Consider the following 22,965-nt stretch of genomic DNA (forward strand, 5'->3'; position numbering starts at 1 on the left):
TCCATCAAGACTTTTTGTCGCACTAAAACTTTCTCTCAACACACAAACACCTGATTTATAGACAAGTGTGTTTATTGAAAGTAGTGCACATTTGAATAACTGTGAAAAGTGCACTTGTTGTCACCAATTTAGACCAGCCCTGCTAACCATATTTTGATATTCATTGATTGATTGATTGAAACTTGTATTAGTAGATTGTACACAGTACAGTACATCCATCCATCCATTTTCTACCGCTTATTCCCTTCAGGGTCACGGGGGGTGCTGGAGCCTATCTCAGCTACAATCGGGCGGAAGGCGGGGTACACCCTGGACAAGTCGCCACCTCATCGCAGGGCCAACACAGAAAGACAGACAACATTCACACTCACATTCTCACATTAGGGCCAATTTAGTGTTGCCAATCAACCCATCCCCAGGTGCATGTTTTTGGAGGTGGGAGGAAGCCGGAGTACCCGGAGGGAACCCACGCAGTCACGGGGAGAACATGCAAACTCCACGCAGGAAGATCCCGAGCCCGGGATTAAAATCAGGACCTTTGTATTGTGAGGCAGACGCACTAACCCCTCTGCCAGTACAGTACATATTCCGTACAATTGACCACTAAATGGTAACACCCAAATAAGTTTTTCAACTTGTTTAAGTTGGGGTCCATGTTAATCAGTTCATGGTATCATTATGACAATATAGAAGACTATTTTAGCAGCAGGACTGATGATTGGCCTTGTGCATAAACACAAATATAGAAAGTGACATGATAGATTTGAGTGACAATACAAAACATTGAAGTAGGTACAATACATACAAATGCATTCACAATCACAGTCAACCTGTGTGACCTTTGACACCGTGCAAAACAACAAGACTAGTAAGAGTTGCAGGGAGGGCGTGAACACACGTTGCGGCTTCGAGGACGTGGCATCGTTAAAACTGCAAATCGTCAGCTAGCCGACGCCGACGCCAACATCCACCGTGTGTTCCGCCGCTCCTCCTTCCTCTCAACCCATTCTCTCAGGCACGTCAGACTCTCCAGGTGGAAGGCACTGCTCATATCTCGCATCACTTCACACGCACATCCCGCGCCAGCTCTGGCTCGCTTTCATCGTCTCTCTTTCGCTCGTGCCCTTTCACACTCGTTCAACCAAGAGGCGCTTGGATTCTTTGAAGACGTCACATGGATCCATGACAGGTGCTCGTCATCCGGGCGTGGAGCCTTGCAGGGCGTCCCGCATCTTGGCTCGAGCTGCAGCGTATTTTTGCATGATCTGCTTGACGTGCTCCTCTTCCTCGCGCTGCAGAATGCGCAGGAAGTTGTTGAGTTCGGGCATGGAGAAGGCGTGCCACTGCGGGGAAGAGAAGCACAAAGATCGGACGCCATTTGAGCAAAATAAATGCACCTGGATTGTTTTTGCAATTACGGTGGATCAATAAAAGCATGCAGATATTGATGGGCAACAGTGCTATTGTGTTTATTTAAATATACATATTTTCTTAGTTTATACTATTTTGCAATATAGTTACCCAATTGCAGAAATTACCAGGCTGCATCTGTTAGTTTTTTTTAATACAAATATATGTATGCACAAGTTAATATTAGGTCTGTAACAATAAACGGTATTATTAACCGTGGTAAAACTCCCGACGGTTAGTATTAGGGTTTTAAATTTCTATTATGGAAAGATCGTATTGCACTTTAATCAACTCATGGACTCGCTAGCTTAAATGCTAATAACATGAAAACAAAAGTCATTAACATCTTTCCCCCATTATGAAAAAACACACCCCAATATAAACTAAGATATTCAATTGTGCAAATTAACCTTACAAGCTGTGCTCTCCTTTAACAGAGTCACCGTTTTACACTCAGAGGAATAAAAGACAGAGGTGTTTTTATAGTGTGTTCAATGACTCCTGAACAGAGTAGGACACAGCAACACCCCCCAGATATAATAAATAATAATAATAGATTTAAATTGTTACACACTTTTCTTTTAAATAAATCTTAAAGTGCTACCATACAAACCAATATTAAAAACAATAAGAGCTTAGCCATTAAAACAGATGTAATCCTAACACTAAAATACTTTCAGTGAAGAATAAGCAACACAAAACTTGCGAAATAGGGGCTTTTCTAACCGTGTGCATATTCTAAAAAAAATCTATTAAAAAAGATCTTAATGCGTGTATAAGTATTTTTTGAGCACATTTACCAACACAGGGATAATGATAACCGGGATAATTTTGGTCATGATAACCATGATATGAAATGTTCATATTATTACATCCCTAGTGTATTTATATGGATGGAAACTGATTATAGAATAATTTTCCCTTTACAAAAGGTCAGAAAAAGAAAAGTCGAAGGTCTAGAGCAGTGGTTCTTAACCTTGTTGGAGGTACCGAACCCCACCAGTTTCATATGCGCATTCACCGAACCCTTCTTTAGTGAAAAATAAAATGTTTTTTTTTTTTCAAATTCAAGACAGTTATATGATTTTTTACTGGTGCACAAAATGAACTGTGCATGAACATCACCTTGTTCAAAGAACAAAACCAACACAGTGCATGAACTCACAACAAATTACACACCTGCAAATCAGTTTGACTTCTGCTGTTGCTGTATCCATTATATGCCAATAGGGAGAAGTTTTTATGTACACGATGAGTCGGGTGTGGCTCGACCTCCGCGGCGGAGGCTCCATCGAACCCCTGAGGCCGACTCACCAAACCCTTAGGGTTCGATCGAACCCAGGTTAAGAACCACTGGTCTAGAGAGTTCTACATTCGAACCAACAGATGGCGCTAAACGACTTTACCCGGAGCAAAACCCCAACAAAGTGCACTACCGGGTGCCTATTAAAGCTACAACCTTTTTACAAATACCAGACTGACCCAAATCATAATTTTATTCTAATAAAAATGGTAAAAAAAGGTGTCTTGTGTTCAGGTTATGAAGATCAATACTTGCGAACGAACATTTTAAAATCAAAAAGGGACGACCCAAAGTGTAGGGGTGGGTATTAAATTCAGGGCTGAAACAATTTGTCGACAAATGTGAACAATAAAATTTGTCGCCGACAATTATATTTATCGTCAATAGTCGTGACGTCATCACTCGTGTTTTTCCGGGCAGAAGTGGGTCACTCGCAACAACAACGCCAGTGATAACATGTACATTTTGAGGATATTTCCTCTTATTCTTGTTAAAAACATGAATACCTTGCTCATTATGTAAAATGGACCTTGTTCTTATGGCAGTGTATCTGTAATACGCCTGCATTTAAAGCGGAGTCATGACGTCCTACATTTGGAGGGAGAATGCCACTCAACTCACCTTGCTAGCTAGCTAACCAGAGTAAAACGAAGTTGTGTGAAAAATAACCAACCATCATTTTAGCCAAAGGCAGCCACCGAAACTACATCAATTCCAGTAGATTTAAAGCTACGTCAATTTGCAATGCCAAAAAAAGGCACGTTAACAAATGCGAACTGCGCGTGCATGCGCACACAGAGAAACTGACAAGCACTAATGCGTAGGTATCATAAAATTAAACATACAATCTATTAAATAGCCAATATTATAAGAATTAATCAAAGATAGACTTCTAAACATTGAGTCTATTTGAGTGCTAACTGCCAAGAGTTAATCAATAGTCAATATACCAGTGTGCAGCTTTGTAAACATCACAACATGCTTTTCTTTTCAAGGAAGTTACATTTTGTGTTCTGTTGTTTGTTTTCATTGGTGCTATTTTAACTGTTTTTAAATACATAAAACAAGGTTAATTGCTTTGTTTATTTTAGCACTTTGCCTTTCCTTTCTTTCAAATGGACATTTTATTAGTCATTTTATGTTTTGTAACATCTGAATGAGCAGCACAGTTACAGTATGAATAAATATTTGTGAATTAATTGGTCATCTGTGTTGCTGGTAAGCACATGCCTAAAATAACTTAAGCTGCATTTAGAAGTCGGGGGAAAAATTAGAGCCATTAAATACAAGTACGCTTCATTATCTGATTAGTCGACTAATCTTTAAGATAATCGTTGACAAATCGACAATCAAAATACCTTATTTTTCGGACTATAAGTCGCAATTTTTTTCAGTTTAAACAGGGGTGCGACTTTTTCTCAGGAGCGACTTATGTGTGAAATTATTAACACATTACCGTAAAATATCAAATAATATTATTTAGTTCATTCACGTAAGGGACTAGACGTTTAAGATTTAATCGGATTTAGCGATTAGGAGTGACAGATTGTTTGGTAAACGTATAGCATGTTCTATATGTTATAGTTATTTGAATGACTCTTACCATAATATGTTACGTTAACATACCAGGCACGTTCTCAGTTGGTTATTTATGCGTCATATAACGTACACTTATTCAGCCTGTTGTTCACTATTCTTTATTTATTTTTACATTACCGTACCTTTCAAATGTCTATTCTCGGTGTTGGGTTTTATCAAATAAATTTCCCCAAAAAGTGCGACTTATACTCCAGTGCGACTTATACATGTTTATTTCCTTCTTTATTATGCATTTTCGGCCGGTGCAACTTATACTCCAGAGCGACTTATACTCCGAAAAATACGGTAATCATTAGTTGCAGCCCTAATCGAATTCAGTACTTTTACAGGCACTACTGCTGGGTATCAATCCACATAAGATACCACGGTACCATATTTGATACCTTTGTTGCCCGTAAAATCAAGTACGGTTGAAAACTTGGCACCGGCTCAAACAGTTGGCGGGGAAACAAGCAGAACTCAGTGCAAATTTAGTAGGACATTCTCTAAGTGAACCTGTAATTTTCCATGCCAACAAAGCAAGCATGCCTGATAGAAAGTAAGATGTGCTAACTTGATGCTATTATACATTGAATATGCCATATACATGCTACTGAGTAGCATAAGAAATTTCAACACCTCCGATTGTGTTACTGAAAACTACAACTACGATGCACACTATAATCAAACAGCTGGAGTATAATAAGTACAATGTGGTAAAGAATGCTACACTTACGTTGACGTCACCAGTTTCGTTCTCTTTGAGCACAAAGCTGAGAACTTTCTGGCTGGGTCCAGCGCTCAGTCGCAGGGGGAGGGGCCGCTCGGTATCAGACATCTTACGGATGTAAACTAGAAAGCAGTACAAATATGCTCGCTTTACAAATTCTCCAAGTAAATGTCGCGTGACGCAAGGCCATACCTTGTTCGTGACGTTCCCGACGCTCAAACAGAGCAAACTTAGCGGGGTTGTCCACGACGGTGAACTTCTTCAGCAGAGCCTCGATGACCTCGCGAGCAGACGTGTGCGAGCTGATGTGAAGGTGCTTGGACGTGTCCTTCGGCAGGTAGAAGGAGGTGCGGCGCTTGACTCCGCTGCGCCTCTTCTCGCTTAACGCCTTCTTTTGGGAAGGAGAGACGGACACGGGCCGTGCCAGCTTGAACTGCACTTTAATGAAGCCGATGTATGATCCATCCTTGTTCTGCGCCCAGCAAAGCAAAGGTTACGAACATGACAATAATAAACGTACACACACACACTTACCATGTGCATGAAGAGGTTGCTGTTGATCTGGGAGTTGTACTCCTTCACCTGCTTCTGAACGTCGCCTGTGCTCAACTCCTGCTTACCACACTCGGTCGCTTCATCCTGCAGTTACATGGGAAAACCACTAAGTGTCAGTGCTCAGCACGCGGCAATTTTCAGGATTTACAATTAAACAATACTTTCTTCAATGGTCAAACATTAAATATGTCAGTCTTTGTTAAACCAAGTCTTTATTATTCAAACCTTTCAATCATTTTTCCACAACTTCTATGGATATTCACATTGTTCAGGTCATTGAATTGTCAATCAACTACAACTGGGCTGTTCAGAACATCTATTAAATGGTCTGTATTTATATAGCGCTTTTACTATACCTGGAATGATACCCAAAGTGCTTTACATTATACGTCACATTCACACACACACTCAACACACTGATGGCGGAAGCTGCTATGCAAGGCGCTAACCACGATTCATCAGGAGCAAGGATAAAGTGTCAATAGGCCGTGAATAGGATGACGGAAGCTGGGATCAAACCGGGAACCTTAAAGTTGCTGGCAAGGCTGGTCTACCATCTGTGTCACGCCTATTACAACTGAACAGAGCTGCTCTTGTGAGCTGTTAGCTTTCTATGCTAGCCTCCAGATATGCTAACCAACGCAGCCATTTCGACGCTCACGTTAATAAGGAACACTCACCTCGATTTATAAACATCCCAACAAGGTCTTACTTTAGGGACGTAACAATTACCGGTACAATTGATAGACCGCCATAAAATTCCCAATGGTTAGTATTACTGTTTCAAATCAAAATGATCGTAAAACCGTGATTGATAAACGCAATTCAATAAACTCATGAACTGTTGATACTGCTCATTTCACGGAGAAGAAAGCTAGCGAAGTGATCTACAGGCTGGCAACGAGAGCGCTGATCGCTAGTGTGTGCACGCTATGAAGTGGAAAGTGGGTATGATTAAATAAGCTTTGCTTCTTCCTACTCTTCTTTGAGCATGTTGTAAAGAGAAATGGAAAATATGTGACGTATCATGTTGAAATTGTATACATGTTCGAAATAAACTTCAACCAACCAACTTTTTTGTAAGTTATTAGTTTTGGCTAAATTGTCTTTGTTCATGTAATTTGTTATTTTCAGACAATAAGTTACAGTATTTTCTCTCATAAATTACAACTTTCTTTTCTTTCAATAGAATACTTTTTTTTTTTGCAAAATGACAATTTTACAATCGTAGAGTAACATTTTCCTGTTGCAATTGCACATTTATTTTTGTAAATTTGCGCATTTACTCTCAAGATGTTTCGTTTGTCATTTCAAAATGTTCAACTTTACTTCTCGTAATTGTTCTCTTATAATATTACGCTATTCTTAAAAAAATTACTACTTTTTTGCAGTAAAATTATTACTTTTTATTTTCTTAAATTTGCAACTTTTTGAATATTTCAACATAATTCTGAAAAGTCCTTATTCTAAAATCTTACTACTAAAAATTCTCGAATGATTTGGCTTTGTTCTCCAGATTATGATTTGTTTTATTTTGCGTGGCCTTAAAGGAGCTGTTTGCAACTTGCTCAAAGTTATTTCTTTCAATATGTTGTTTTCAGACAATTAATTTATTCTCATAATAGGACAACTTTGATATTTTTAGTTGCAAAAATTACAACCCATACGGGACATGCGGTAGAAAATGGATGGATGGACAATTGTACTACTGTACAACATTTCCCCCTTGCAATAGCACATTTATTCTTGTAAAATGATGTACTTACAAACTGTCCAACTTAACTTCTTATTTTTCTAAGAAAATGTATTTTCCTCTCATACCATCACTCTATTCTCAGAAATTTTTTTATTCCAGTAAAATTACATCTTTATTCTCTTAAAATTATAACTTTTTAATATGTTTACTTATTATTATTATTATTATTACTTATTATTCTAATATGACAATGTTTTTCCCTCATGACTATTTCCTCCAAAACATTCACTTTGTTTTCATAAAATTCAATTGTCTTAAATTGTTTAGCTTTCTTCTCCTGATTATGAGTTGTTTTCTTTTACGTGGGGTTTTAAAGCGGTGTTTGCAACTCGCTGAAAGTTAAATTTTTGAGTTTGTTGTTAATACTCCTTGAAAAAACACGACCTAAACTCAAATCCAAGATCACACAGATGGTGTGTTCTAGAAAAATATTGATTATAAGCTCATGTACACAAAACAGTGTTCACGACTAGATTCAAACAGAAAACAATGCTGTTCATTATAGAGAAAAAAATGGCCTCCATAAAAACAGTGAACGCTTGTTGCGTCAGTCCCAACACTTCCTGCCAACGCAGCCAAAGTGATGATGTCAGCGTGGACAAATCCTGTCACACCGCAGCCCTGCTGGAGGAGCATGATGGAAGTAATTAAGGAGTAATGAAGGGAGCAATAACGGTAGTAATAATGGGAGGGGTGCATGTGCCACCTGCAGCTGTTTGCAATGAGTGTAGGTTCAACACACTGCATTCCTTCACTGTCTATCGATGTAAAAATAGACTCCAGCAGAGATACAATGTTTTCCTTGTGTAGCAGACACATCCTGTGAGGTCATCTGACTCCCCCACCAGTCATGTTCCACTTATGTTCACATTTGGCTGCCGGCATCTGCAGTATCATTAGTAGCATGAAATGGCCTTTTTCCTGTGTGAACCCACACAATGGCATTTCCTGCTTGCACGAACTGAACAAACATTTATTTCCACAACTGGGGAATAAGCCCGCCAGAAATCAATGTCCATCACTTTTCCTAATACTGCAGTATTTAACTTAATTGATTGGCAACACTAAATTGGCCCTAGTGTGTGAATGTTGTCTGTCTATCTGTGTTGGCCTTGTGATGAGGTGGTGACTTGTCCAGGGTGTACCCTGCATTTCGCCCGAAAGCAGCTGACATAGGGACAAGCGGTAGAAAATGGGATGGATGGAATACATATGCTAGATAGACCAAGTACAGCCATATACTGTCAAATAAACTCCTTGATATTTGGAACTCATGTATGCACATAAAGCAGAACATCTCAATGGAAGGACTCTTAATTGTGCTGTAAACCAATCAATACATCAATGTTGACGTCTATTGACTGAATGCTAATGATATACACAAATAATGCAAAAGCGGTCCGTAAAAATGTGTGTGTGGTTTACTACGATACAACTCCACACATTTCATGAGTCAAACATGTGTGGGGGAAAAAGTATTATGAATAGTGGGTGTAGCCATGGAAACAGTCTTGCATCATCAAACATTTTTAGCTGAATATGTTTTATATTTGTGTTTGTTTAAATATTGCATTTGAATTGTCCCGGTGTGAAACCATTCTGCTATGATATGTACATGAAGTTATTATACTTAAATTTTGGGTTTACTTTCAAACTGCACAGAAAGGGATTTAACGGCGAATGCTGCTGCGTTCGCGGACAACTCGGAAGTTTTAGCACTCTATAAAAAAAGAGGAAGCGCCCATAACGGATTGGAATGTAACTTCCACGTTTGGTTTTTTTTTTCGTAGTTTCGCATCTCACCTTCTTTGCCGGTGCTTTACATTTCTGGCGTTTTGTGAAAAAGGATGTCTTGGCAGTGAAGAACTGTTCGAACTCCGAGTCGGAGTCATCCGCGCTGCAGTAGCCGCTGCTGGTGGAGCTGCCCCAGGTCTTCTCAAATGAAGGCGCCTTATCCGAGTCGCTAACCGCGCTTGACATGGTTGCTATTATTACGAAGCCGGGTAAAAGTGTACAAGCCTTATTCTAATGTTAGCTAATGTAGCACTCGCACGGTCAGCTATTAATAGATATTAACTTTAGCTTCTAACCGGCCACGTTTCCGCCTTCGTAGAGGAGAGTTGCTCGTATGAAACAGGATGTGCTGACACTTCCTTAGCCCCGCCCGGGGGAGGCGTCATTTCCTGAGCCCCGCCCGTGTAAAAAAAAAAACAAGGCGTTGGATTTTAGAAAATAAACAAATCCAGCACAGCGATTTCTGATTGGATCTCAGTACAGGAAGTGACGTTGGAGTCAGGCCAATCACCTACTCACGTGGCCAATATCACGTGGTGATCCCTTAAACTTCGTTAAAAAAAAGCAGATAATCAGCACACAGCCAACTGTCATATTTGTTCTGAGGTTTTTAGGCTGTTATATTGTCAGCTGCATAGTTTGCTGTCTCCCACTGGGAACACAGCATTTTAATAACTTTGGTTTTCATCAACTTATTCACGTTGTATTTGATACACTGACATTTTCTAAAAAAATAAAAAAAATAGAAAAATAATTAAAAAAAGACACCAGTTAAACACCAACGTTCATCCTTTCAATTATAGTAATATTCAGGTATGTAATTTTATTTTGATACAGTACTTTTGAGGTTGTGATGTCACTATAAAGACTATAAAGGGTACAATAATAGGAACATGTGCAAAATAGGCTGCTTGTTTGGGGGTGTCCAAATGTTTTGACTTGAGGGCCACATTGGGCTAAAAAAAGCAGACTGTATGAAAAGTAACAATATATACATATATATACACACATATATAGCCTATACACGTGTATATACATATGTTAATATAATATCATACACATATACAGCATAATATATATACTGTATATAAGGTAAGGTAAGTACCAATGATTGTCACACACACACTAGGTATGGCGAAATTATTCTCTGCATTTGACCCATCACCCTTGATCACCCCCTGGGAGATGAAGGGAGCAGTGAGCAGCAGCTGTGGCCGCGCCCGGGAATAATTTTTGGTGATTTAACCCCCAATTCCAACATACATAAATACAATATATATGTACTATATATGGATATTAGGGGTGTGGGAAAAAATCGATTAGAATTCAAATCGCGATTCTCACGTTGTGCGATTCAGAATCAATTGTCATTTTTTAAAAATCTTTTTTTTTTTAAATTAATCAATCCAACAAAACAATACACAGCAATACCATAACAATGCAATCCAATTCCAAACCCAAACCCGATTGCTCTGCAATAAACAGAGCAATTGAGGAGACACAAACACGACACAGAACAAACCAAAAGTAGTGAAACGAAAATGAATATTATCAACAACAGTATCAATATTAGTTACAATTTCAACATAGCAGTGATTAAAAATCCCTCATTGACATTATCATTAGACTTTTATAAAAATAAAAATAAATGAACAATAGTGGCTTACACTTGCATCGCATCTCATAAGCTTGACAACACACTGTGTCCAATATTTTCACAAAGATAAAATAAGACATATTTTTGGTTCATTTAATAGTTAAAACAAATTTACATTATTGCAATCAGTTGATAAAACATTGTCCTTTACAATTATAAAAGCTTTTTACAAAAATCTACTACTCTGCTTGCATGTCAGCAGACTGGGGTAGATCCTGCTGAAATCCTATGTATTGAATGAATAGAGAATCGTTTTGAATCGGGAAAAAAATCGTTTTTGAATCGAGAATCGTGTTGAATTGAAGAAAAAAAAAAAATCGATTTAGAATCGAATCGTGACCCCAAGAATCGATATTGAATCCAATCGTGGGACACCCAAAGATTCACAGCCCTAATGGATATATATACAGTATATACAATAAATACAGTTCTGAAGTTAATGTAGTGATACAGATAATACATATAAGTAATGTAGTTAGATAAAGCACCCAAATACATTTGATATCTAAATCATTAAACTAAATTCAGTTGTAGTTATTATTTTGAGGCAAAACCTCACTTTTTAAAACTATTAATGCCAACTCTGTGTGCTTTTTCATTCAGATTGCCAGTGCGCTCGTGTTGATCAACTTTAGACAGCTCTTTTAACAGGTAATCAGTAATCTGAATGATTTAAGTCTGCATATTAATTTCATACTAAATTGAAGAGGGAAGTTTGCCAAACATGTAAAAATATTGTACAACGTTCAGTAAAGCCCTATTTTCAAAAGTAATCGCCAAAACGCTGTAGTATGAGTCATAGACACGCACACACGACAACACTTTTTGGCCATACAGCAGGGCGTTGCATATCATTTGTACAAAAATAAAAAATGAAGGATTTATAATATTATCAGAAAGTACTGTATATAAATATGATTATTTTTTTATTGTATTTTTATTCTTACCTAATAAAAGCTACTAATTGTTGTTGTTTCTGTCATTGAAACCTTAATTTATCAAATGTAATCTAATCTAATTTCCATCCATCCATCCATTTCCTACCGCGTGTCCCTTTTGGGGTCGCGGGGGGTGCTGGAGCCTATCTCAGTTGCATTGGGGCGGAAGGCGGTGTACACCCTGGACAAGTCGTCTAATCTAATTTGTCAACAATAAAAATAGTGGAATGACACGTAATTCCTGTTTTGGCTTTAGAAAAGATTGAAAATGCACTTGTATAATTTTACACATGAATTTAATCTTAATCCTATTAACCAGCACACCTAGTCAAACAGTTAAACTCATTGGTAGGATGGAATCCCAGCAGGCACAAGACATTGATACAACGTTAATTATACATACATGTCCTTTAAAACTGACTTCGAAACAATGTTGCAAAACAGTATTTTGGAAATTGAGACAACGTTGATGTCCAACGTTGGATTCACATAGTGGGTTTGGAAATGACCAAATTCCAATGGTCAAATCAACGTCACAACCTGACATTGAATAAACGTTGTGAAAAAGTATGCGGTTTCAACGTTGTATTTAAGTTGTACAATATTAGTTGGGAAATGACCAAAATTCAACGGTCAAATCAACGTCAGAACCCAACATTGATTAAACGTAGTCAAAAAGCATGTTGTTTCATCGTTATGTTTGAGTTGCTCAATGTCAGGACCTAATTCAACAAGTTCTCAACGTTGTTTTATTGTCTGGTGCCTGCTGGGATGACAGTGAAAAGTGCTTTATACATCAAGTGTATGTCGTGTAACTTTGTCTTACCACATTTGTGTCAGTTTCTATGGTGAGCTCTACCACACACGCATGGTCGCAGCCTCGGTCCCAGCTGCAGTCTAAGCGGATGAGCGGACGGCAGCGGTAGTGACATGTGAACTTGCAATCTGGAAGAGATTCATGAAACATAACAAACGTGACGTTAATGTACAGCTGTTCACCAGTGTGCGCTACACGCACGGTAATGTACATCTTGTTCTATGATTTCCTAACAGTGTCAGGCATTGATATCTATTTTCAGTGACTCCAGGGTTTGGCGGATGATTGTTGCAGCCTAAAATGAATGCAGACAGAAACTTTTTCAGAGCGCTGCAGAAAAAGTTAGATGTTTTGAGGCTTTTTTAAAATAACATTTAATTAACTTGTAATTCTATGACTTTGTTATCAATGTTTTAAGTGTTTCTTGTAACCTGAGCCACAAAAAGCACAGGACTTCCAACAAAAACATGGAAAACAATAGGGCTGTGAATCTTTGGGAACCACACAATTCGATTTGATTCTTTTCTATTCAGATTTGATTCTCAATTCAAAACGATTCTCGAAACAAAATCTACACTTTTTTTTCAAATAACAATGAGGTGGCGACTTGGCCAGGGTGTACCCCGCCTTACACCCGAATGCAGCCGAGATAGGCTCCAGCACCCCCCAAACGGGACAAGCAGTAGAAAATGGATGGATGGACATTGAATGGCAGTTGCATGATTATCTACATTCCTCTGTAAAATAGATAAACAGCTCTGATTAATTTCTATCTTACTTAAAACAAAACTAGTTTTGTTCAATAAAATGCTTCCCAAACATTTAATGAAGTCAAATACAAATAAGTCAACAAGAGAAGTATCCAACACTTCTCTTTTCTAAAGTAAATCTGGACAGCAAATATGGACATCTACATCAACAATATGATATGCCTGAGTGGCTGGACAGGACAGATTGGGAAAATAAATAAATAGATTTTTGAATCAATTAAGAATCGTTGCAAATAAGAATCGTGATTAAACTTGAAAATCAGCTTTTTTTGACAACTCCTAGAAGTCAAATTTCTGAATTTGCTGAAGCCCTTTTCTTAGAAATGTTGTGGCAAAAGTTGCAATGTTTTGAGGCTTTTTAAATAACATTTAATCATCTTGTAATTCTTGGAAATTTATCATCAATCTTTTTAAGTGTTCCTCAAAACCTCAAAAAGCACAGGATTTCAACAAAATTGGAAAAATGATCCTGTATTGGTGTTTTACTCATTTTATACCACACAGACTTAAAAGTAGATACTTGATGGCAGAAAAAGCATATACTTAGAACTCATTGTCAAATTACTGTACTCTTTTTGTTCATTATATCTAATAATAGTAATAATTTATTCTAATTACAATCAGAATCACCACCAAAGGCTTCCTTATTGTCCGCTATCTATTCTGTAGTCCACAAGTTGCAGCCATTCTTTGTGTATGTTTTACACTTAAAAAGTACTTGTCCATCTTAAACATTCATTTATGTTCCAACACATTTACCCCCACACGATGAGAGCACTTGTGAACTGTTGAGAGTCATCTATAGCGCTAATTTTGGTTAGTAAATAAGAGACAATGAGAGATTATCATCACACTTCACCATCTCTAACATGTAAATGCTGCCTCTTTTTTAGGTCAGCATTGCGAACGAAAATATGTTCTTAATTGTCTTACCCTGGATAAATAAATGTTGGGTAAATATATAAATACATGGAAATTAGGAAGTCAAATGTTTATATACTACACTGTAGACTGGAACAGGAAGTAGGTCTGAGCTATGTGGGAGGACAACAGTTGTGCGGTTTGATCAATAAAGAGTTGATATATTGTTACAACTTACATGTTCCTGTTTCGTCTACATGTGAAACATACATAAATTTAGATAAGACAGTTGACAAGTTTGAGCGCCACACAGAGACAGATTGCATTGGCAAAAATGACGATTATGGGCTCTGGACAAAGTTGCAAGGCCGCACATAATTCTGTGCAAATTGCGTGAATTATTATTATATATATAATTGTACCTAATGTGTCTGCGAAGTTACAGGTTAGCCGTCAAAGTCAGTGGGCGTATCCTAATCTCTCTGCCGACTGACTTTATTGGTGAGTTTGACAAATAAAATAATGTGTTCATGGTATGATTTATTAAATCGTGAAATAATTAATCATGAAATTGTTATTTAAAACAAAATTTTCTTCACGGAATTGTGAAATAATTAAATAAATAATTGATTAAATATTAAAACAATCAATTGAATTGTGAAATAATTACTTAAATAGTTAAAAATATATATATTTTACATTAAATTAATGAATGTCACATTTAATAACACCTATATATATTCAATCACAATTCTAAATAATTAATGACATGTTTAGTTAATTAATTATGCAAAGATGTATTATTTTATTCTGTTCCATTTGACCCTCTGTGCCACACAGGCTCATGGAAATAATTACATAATTAAATAAACAATTAAGTATAAATACATGAAAATAATGAAATAATCATTTAAATCATGAAATGTAGAGTTAAATTGTGAAATATTTAAACAAGTGATGACATAATTAATAATATAATTAAATATTTGTGTTTTAACATTAAAATAATTCATTAAAAAATAACAGGTTTAGGCATTTACTTCGATTGTAATCAATTAATAACACATGTAAGTAATTTAGTATCTAAAGATTTATTGATTTATTTCATTTTGTCCCAGTTTACCGTTTATACAGGAAGTGTTTTAAATTGCTCGTGCAGCATGGAAAGAAAGAAACACTTTAATGTCCAATACTTTATGTCCTGCTGTTAGATAAACTTTAAATCATGACAAAATATTTCTTATGACAAAAACCAGAAAGCTCAGTTTAGCTGGCTTCATGCAAATTAGACGCTAATGTCATCTACCAAACCCCCTGAAATCCGACAAGCCAATGTGGTCAATACTGTACCACTACAGAGGGGCCTGGATCTCACTCACATATTTACACCTATTTAGTAATCTTACTCTTGATTTTAATCATATTCAATATCTATATTTAACCTACTTACAGTTTATCAGGATAAACCTTATCAAATGATATAAAAACATGTTATTCACAAAGATTAAGATGAAGGATTCTGTCAGGTTGGTTACAAAAATAAATACTAATCAAATACACTGCAAAATAAGGGACTCAAAAAAACCAGATGAAAAAAACAAAATTACAATTACCCAAAGCTAAAATAAATAAATGATATCTACATTAATAATAAATAATAAAAAAATATATATATATACAGTATATATATATATATATATATATTTTTTTTTTTAAATAACCTGTCAGTAAAATTTAAGGACAAATGAAAATACAGCTTCATCACTTCATTCATAATTTTTGCCTTTAAGAAACGTATTTATGACTTTATCTCCAGACTTGTTCTGTTTGTTTGAGATCAGAGTCATGTATAAAGAGAGTACGGCCAACTAAACAACAGGCACCATGACTGCTACCAAGGACGTGCCTGAATGCATGCAATTGCAGTTGTTTTGACGTTAGGTTTTCTGACAACATAAACCAAAATAATATGTCAATAAATAGTTCCAAACATACTTAATATAGCTCATAAACTTACAATAAAACATGCTTTTATATCGTGAAAGTATAATTTTGTGGCCATATTTGACATATTCTGCTGGTACATTCCTGCAGTGTTTAGTGCCCAGCAGGCACTCTAACACGCACTTGACGGTGCAGCATGGAACTGTCATAGGATTCCACCTGTGCACAAATCCATTCGTGAAATTTCCTCGCTCCTAAATATTCCAAAGTCAACTGTCGGCTTTATTATAATCAAACCACGAAGTGGTAGGCCACATAAACTGACATAGAGGGGTCAGCGGGAGCTGAAGCGCATAGTGCAAAGACTTTCTGCACAGTCAGTTGCTACAGAGCTCCAAACTTCATGTGACCTTCCAATTAGCCCACGTACAGTACGCAGAGAGCTTCATGGAATTGGTTTCCATGGCCGAGCAGCTGCATCTAAGCCATACATCAATCCAATGCAAAGCGTCGGATGCAGTGGTGTAAAGCACGTCGGCACTGGACAATTCCATGCTCCCAACCTTGTGGGAACAGTTTAGAGCAGGCCCCTTCCTCTTCCAACATGACTGTGCACCAGTGCACAAAGCAAGGTCCGTAAAGACATGGATGACAGAGTTTGGTGTGGATGAACTTGGCTGGCCTGCACAGAGTCCTGACCTGAACCCAATAGAACACCTTTGAGATGAATTAGAACGGAGAATGAGAGCCAAGGCTTCTCGACCAACATCAGTGTGACCTCACCAATGCGCTTTTGGAAGAATGGTCGAAAATTCCTATAAACACACTCCGCAACCTTGTGGACAGCCTTCCCAGAAGAGTTGAAGCTGTAATAGCAGCAAAAGGTGGACCGACATCATATTGAACCCTATTGGTTAGGGATGGGATGGCACTTCAAGTTTATATGTAAGTCAGGCAGGTGGCCAAATACTTTTGGGTAATATAGTGTATCACTCATTATATAATATTCTAACTGATCTTTCTCTTTTTTAACATGCACAATTCTCGCGGGTGGAGCAGCCCCATCATGAACAACAGGATATTTTCACATGTCGAAAACCTAACGAGGAAGTGCCGCAAACACACAGGATCAGTTCAAAGTTAGTAGTAGCCATGGCGCCCTGTAGTCACGTGAGTGTCTTTTGACCAATCATTGATGAAATCGCCTGAGACCGAGTTGGTCACACTCTCTTTACACACGATTCTGTTTGAGATTGTCAATGACTGCCACAAGTGGTAGAAAATGGTATTACAACTGGTTACTGCTGCGGCCCATAAGGACCACAACTGAGAAACTGATATTTTTTGGTGGCCTTCTAGAGGGCGCTCACAGCCCAACAATGGGCCACGGCCCTATGGTTAGGAACCACCAGGCGTGTTTATTTAAACCAGTGGTTCTCAAAGTGGGGGGCGGGCCCCCGTTGGGGGGCGCGGAGGCATGACTGGGGGGTGTGGGGGGGGGCACGAGTGACGAGAATTTTTTTTTAACAAATTGTTGTTGGTTTTTTTTAGTTTTTTTTTATACAAATACATATGTCATTTAATTTAAAAACCCAGACAAGCATCAAATTAACATAGTATAAAAAGAGGAATAAATAATGTCTCTTACTGCGGAACTATGCCGACGTAATAAACAAATCGCGTTGTCCCGCTCACCCACCGCGAGTCACGCCCACCGCAAGTCAGAAAGCAGAAGACACAAACCGCGCTGAATATCAGAAAGTAGCCAGCTACTCTAATTTCTAATCTCAACTCAATGTTGAGCATGACTTAAGAGTGGCAGTATCAAGCCTGCAACCTCGCTTTGAAAAAATGTGCAGTGCAAAACAGGCTCATTGCAGCCACTAACGCTGTGATAAAACTATTTTTTTTTAGCAAGGTAACTGTTCATCTTTTTACCAAATTTGCACAGATTGTGGAGTTCAATACTTTAAGAAAAAGACATTTATGTTATGTCAACAAATCTAAACTTGACTAATTCTGTGACTATTGTGACTTTTGTTGGTGTGGGGGGGGGGCCCAAATTTTTATTTTCATCCGAAGAGGAGCCTGACAGAAAAAGATAGAGAACCACTGATTTAAACCAATGTTTAACAAACATAATTTCTTGTCTACCGCATTAATTTGAAAGAAATATGTGTAAGATATTTGCAAACACTTTTAACTGTTGCTTTAATACAGAACAATTTACCTTTGCTGTAATAATCATCAGAAGTGTTGCAGCACACTGTATGCACAACAAACCGCAGGCTCTTTTTGTGAGGCTTTCAGTTGAAGAACAGGAAGTTAAAGACTTTGTTTCATATTCAAGCGAGAGATGAGTTAGAGACGAGTACTTTACATAAGTGTGAGGTTACTGCAGAGTTCTTAAAGTAAACATTTGAACACCAGCTTTGGCTGAAGGAAAGAGAAAGATGGCACAGGCAGACTCACTGGCACAGCGCAGGCTCTGCTTGTAGAGACCCCAGATGAAGTCTCCACACAGGTCACACCAGGTGGGCTGAGCGTGGCTGCAGGGTTGAAAGTCATGACCTGCTCCCGTCTCCTCCGTGAGGTGGTGGTCCAGCTCAGAGCTGCTCAGGATGCGGATGATGCCCACTCGGCTCAGCATATCCGGGACCTTCCCCGGGCTGATCCTCAGGGCGTTGGCTCTCTCCAGACGCGGAGGCCAGCATGGCGAATGTGCGGCCGCCAATCGGACGTGATTCTCACCTGGCCTCAGGTCCTGGAGTTCGATGAACTCCCCCATGGACTTTGCGCCGCGCTGAAACGTCTATCCGTCCATGATTGCTTTTAGAGGCAGAAAAAGACTACCATAAAACAAGAATGTCAAATTCATCATCATCATTTATTTGTATTCCTATCATGAAAATGCATATATACAAGCCACATACAGTTCACACTTTCATTGTTTTTGTTTCTTATACAATTCCATGATCAGAAAGGAACAGATGGAATAATAACATTCTTATATTTATCTGCCCCCTTTTTTTAACACATTATTTTAGATGACTGTATCACTGTTCCCTCCACCAACACCCAAACTCCAACATACTTTTAAGTTTGGTTTAAGCATTTTCACAATGACACGTCCAATCAAAATCAAAAACTAATTTTGATATAATGCCAGTTGTCTCTTTTTGTAACTCTTTTTAAATTCAAAAATATTCTTGCAACTTTTTAATTAAATCGGAAGTGAAAAAGTTGTATCCAAACACCCCTGGTTATTAGTAAAACAGTCAAAAGTTGTATTTAAGGAAAATGTAATGCAATTTAATTATGTATTTTTGTGTTTATTTATCATTTACTTTTAGAAGTTTGGTGTTTTATATGTTATGTATGCGACACTAGTTATCCCACCAATTAAGAAATGGTGAAAATGGCGCAGTAACGCCTTGATGTGCTGATGCCTTCAGGTGTAAACATAATTTTCACTGAACAGTTGTAATACAGCAACAAAATACTTGATTGTACATTTTCTATTAACCTCTCGTTGTATGTGTTTTAAGGAAAAACAACGCCTCTAAACAAAACAGCCAAGACTGACTGAAGTATGAGCTCGAAGTGTAAGATTGAAACTTTACAAGCAAAGTTTTTTTACGGGACACGAAGTGTACACTAGTCGCAATATATTAGCCTAGCATGAACGCTTGATTTCCATGAAGAAATAGCCACTTTTTATTCAGACACGCTAAGATGTAAACGCCGACCGACTGAAGTCATTAATAGACACCATTTTCCAAATGTAACGTAAAATAGCTATCGTTCGGCGTGTTTATTTAACTCACCCGACCGGAGGAAAGATCGCTTTGTCTCAAAGACATCTTCCTTCTGAAGGAAACTTTCCCCGCAGTTAGAAATAACGGCGGTGAGCAGCTTCATATTGTGAGTGAAGAAGGCATTAAAGCAATACTGTAGTACGTTAATTCAGTAGTAAAGCAATAATGCAGCAAAGTAATATTTTCCCAGTTCAGTCACGGAGGAGAGCCTCCTGGGCGCTGGGTTGCAAACATTAGTGCGTGAAGAAGACGACATCTAGAGATGAGCTACAGTAACATCCGGGACCTTCGCAACTCTCAACAGTAAGAATTTGCCTATATCTTTGTGTGTGCGTGAAGTGAATTATATTTATATAGCGCTTTTCTCTAGTGACTTTAAACACTTTTACTCAGTGAAACCCAATATCTAAGTTACATTTAAACCAGTGTGGGTGGCACTGGGAGCAGGTAGGTAAAGTGTCTTGTCCAAGGACACAACGGCAGTGACTAGGATGGCGGAAGCGGGGATCGAACCTGGAACCCTCAAGTTGCTGGCACGGCCACTCTACCAACCAAGCATCCATCCATCCATCCATCCATTTTCTACCGCTTATTCCCTTTGGGGTCGCGGGGGGCGCTGGAGCCTATCTCAGCTACAATCGGGCGGAAGGCGGGGTACACCCTGGACAAGTCGCCACCTCATCGCAGGGCCAACACAGATAGACAGACAACATTCACACTCACATCCACACACTAGGGCCAATTTTTAGTGTTGCCAATCAACTTATCCCCAGGTGCATGTCTTTGGAAGTGGGAGGAAGCCGGAGTACCCGGAGGGAACCCACGCAGTCACGGGGAGAACATGCAAACTCCACACAGAAAGATCCCGAGCCCGGGATTGAACCCAAGACTACTCAGGACCTTTGTATTGTGAGGCAGATGCACTAACCCCTCTTCCACCGTGAAGCCCACCAACCAAGCAAACCGCCCCAAATATTGCTGCACATTTCACACACACGCGTGTGTGCAGAAATCTTTCCTTCACAAAGTGCTGAAAACGATTCATATTTATACAGAAAATACATTTTTAACGGAGTTCAAATGTTTATTTTAGCTTATTGTATTATAAATGAAAAAAAAGACTGTCTCAGCGGCCTCCCCTGACCGCATATCACTGATATTATCCCCCGACAAGACATCTGTCACAAAAATGGCTACTGGAATTCGAAGGGTGACTTTACACCAGTGGTGTCAAACGTACGGCCTGCGGGCCAGATCAGGCCCGCTAAGTATAAAAATGAGCCGAAATAGTTTGAATAAAAGAAACCGCTTTTCTAAATGCGTCCACTAGATGTCACAATAACAATCCTTTGTATCTTTGTAGATGATGCTACATATGTAAAAAAACAACAACAAAAAAAAACATGTTAGTTCATCAGTCGAAGAAAATGAGAAAACTACATTTTGATATCATTTTTTTTATCTTTATAGATTGAAAATTGACACCAATGAGTTGACTGATGAACATTATCACATCATTTATTCAGAAAGTATAAATAAAGACAAATAAAGATAGAATACTATTAACCACAACATGTAAGTGTAAAAAAAAAAAAACAACGTTATGATTTGTGCATTTTTAGAATCTGCTTGTTCTATTTTTAAACAAAGAAAACAATCGGAAGTTGTCTTTATTTTTAAGTTATCGTGCCGGGATTTTACCAGTCCGGCCCACTTGGGAGTACATTTTTCTCCATGTGGCCCCCGATCTAAAATTAGTTTTACACCCCTGCTGTACCTGTAATTAAAGAAAATACATACAGTACAATTGATAGCAGAGGTGTGTAATAAAGCACAACATTTACTAAGTTGCATTCACTCAAGTAACTTTTTGTATAAATTGTGCTTGTCACCGTAGTTTTATTTTTGTATAAATTGTAGTTTTAATGCAACATAGTTTTTATTTTTACTTGAGTATTTTTGTGAAGAAAGCTTCTTTGACTCTGTTACATCAACTTTCATTCCATTCACTATTTATTTACATCATTATATATTTATTTATAATCTATTGACAAGCAGCAGAACATAGATGGATGGATTGCTTGCAAAGATGTATTGATTTGGCTTGTGAGAGAGGCTTCTGTCACCAATCCAATGTAAGCATTAGTGACCTTTGTGTCACGACGCAAGCGCATGCCGCTGCGCATTAAACAATGAGCCCCGCGGAGCGCACCTCAGGACACGCCCACAACCACTCATCTCCTGCGCGCGTCACTCCGGCGGCAGCAAGCAGCTACTCAGTGGCCTAGTGGTTAGAGTGTCCGCCCTGAGATCGGTAGGTTGTGGGTTCAAACCCCGGCCGAGTCATACCAAAGACTATAAAAATGGGACCCATTACCTCCCTGCTTGGCACTCAGTATCAAGGGTTGGAATTGGGGGTTAAATCACCAAAAATGATTCCCGGGCGCGGCCACCGCTGCTGCCCACTGCTCCCCTCACCTCCCAGGGGGTGATCAAGGGTGATGGGTTAAATGCAGAGAATAATTTCGCCACACCTAGTGTGTGTGTGACAATCATTGGTACTTTAACTAACTTTTTTAACAATCAATCAGCACTCCGCGCACCTGTCATTGATGATCTTCCTGGGCTTCTTAAGCCAGTGCAGACCTGCGTTCCGGGCCACAACGTAATCGTCTGTTCCCATACAGTAAGCCGTATTCCACGCCATATGCAATCCTGCTCTGTTTTCTTTCTCGACGTATTGATTGTCTCGTGTCGTCCTTGTCATTCCAACTGCAGACCTTGTTCCCGCGTTGACGAGCTGTGTGGCTCGTCTTTCCTTGTTCCCTTGGCTTCCCTAGCTGCCTCTTGTATCTCGACCTCCCGCTTGGACACAGACCTTTTGACGCCTCGCTATACCCCCGACTACCTGCCTGTCTCACGGACATTCGAGCCTGTCTTTCCCCTCCAGGACTTCCACCTTTCGCTCAACACTCCCGGTAACCCACAACAGTTAATTCACACATAGTCGCACACCATACACCCTTGGATATTT

General features: G+C 38.6%; 1 protein-coding gene and 1 long non-coding RNA gene across 4 annotated transcripts; one reads left to right on the forward strand and one right to left on the reverse strand.

Moving 5' to 3' along the window:
* Positions 1–54: 54 nt before the first annotated feature.
* LOC133578377 (ras association domain-containing protein 1-like) lies at positions 55–20,760 on the reverse strand. Of its 3 annotated transcripts, none has more exons than XM_061932758.2 (7): positions 19,941–20,760; positions 18,586–18,942; positions 12,548–12,666; positions 5,556–5,660; positions 5,214–5,493; positions 5,028–5,143; positions 55–1,343 (listed from the first exon to the last, which is right to left on the reverse strand). In XM_061932758.2, the coding sequence occupies exons 2-7, from the start codon at positions 18,899–18,901 to the stop codon at positions 1,197–1,199; spliced, it is 1,083 nt and encodes a 360-aa protein (XP_061788742.1). In that variant the 5' UTR covers positions 18,902–18,942; positions 19,941–20,760; the 3' UTR covers positions 55–1,196. The 3 variants fall into 3 exon arrangements, with proteins under 3 accessions (XP_061788742.1, XP_061788743.1, XP_061788744.1); XM_061932759.2 differs by having other exon boundaries at positions 18,586–18,962; XM_061932760.1 differs by lacking the exons at positions 12,548–12,666; positions 18,586–18,942; positions 19,941–20,760 and adding an exon at positions 9,136–9,486.
* Positions 19,823–22,948, forward strand: LOC133578379 (uncharacterized). Its single transcript, XR_009811849.1, has 4 exons — positions 19,823–20,037; positions 20,122–20,234; positions 22,523–22,617; positions 22,710–22,948. It is a non-coding gene; the product is annotated as an uncharacterized lncRNA (long non-coding RNA).
* The last annotated feature ends 17 nt before the right edge of the window (positions 22,949–22,965 follow it).

This window comes from Nerophis lumbriciformis, linkage group LG38, assembly GCF_033978685.3.
Source record: "Nerophis lumbriciformis linkage group LG38, RoL_Nlum_v2.1, whole genome shotgun sequence".
Classification (NCBI taxonomy): domain Eukaryota; kingdom Metazoa; phylum Chordata; class Actinopteri; order Syngnathiformes; family Syngnathidae; genus Nerophis; species Nerophis lumbriciformis.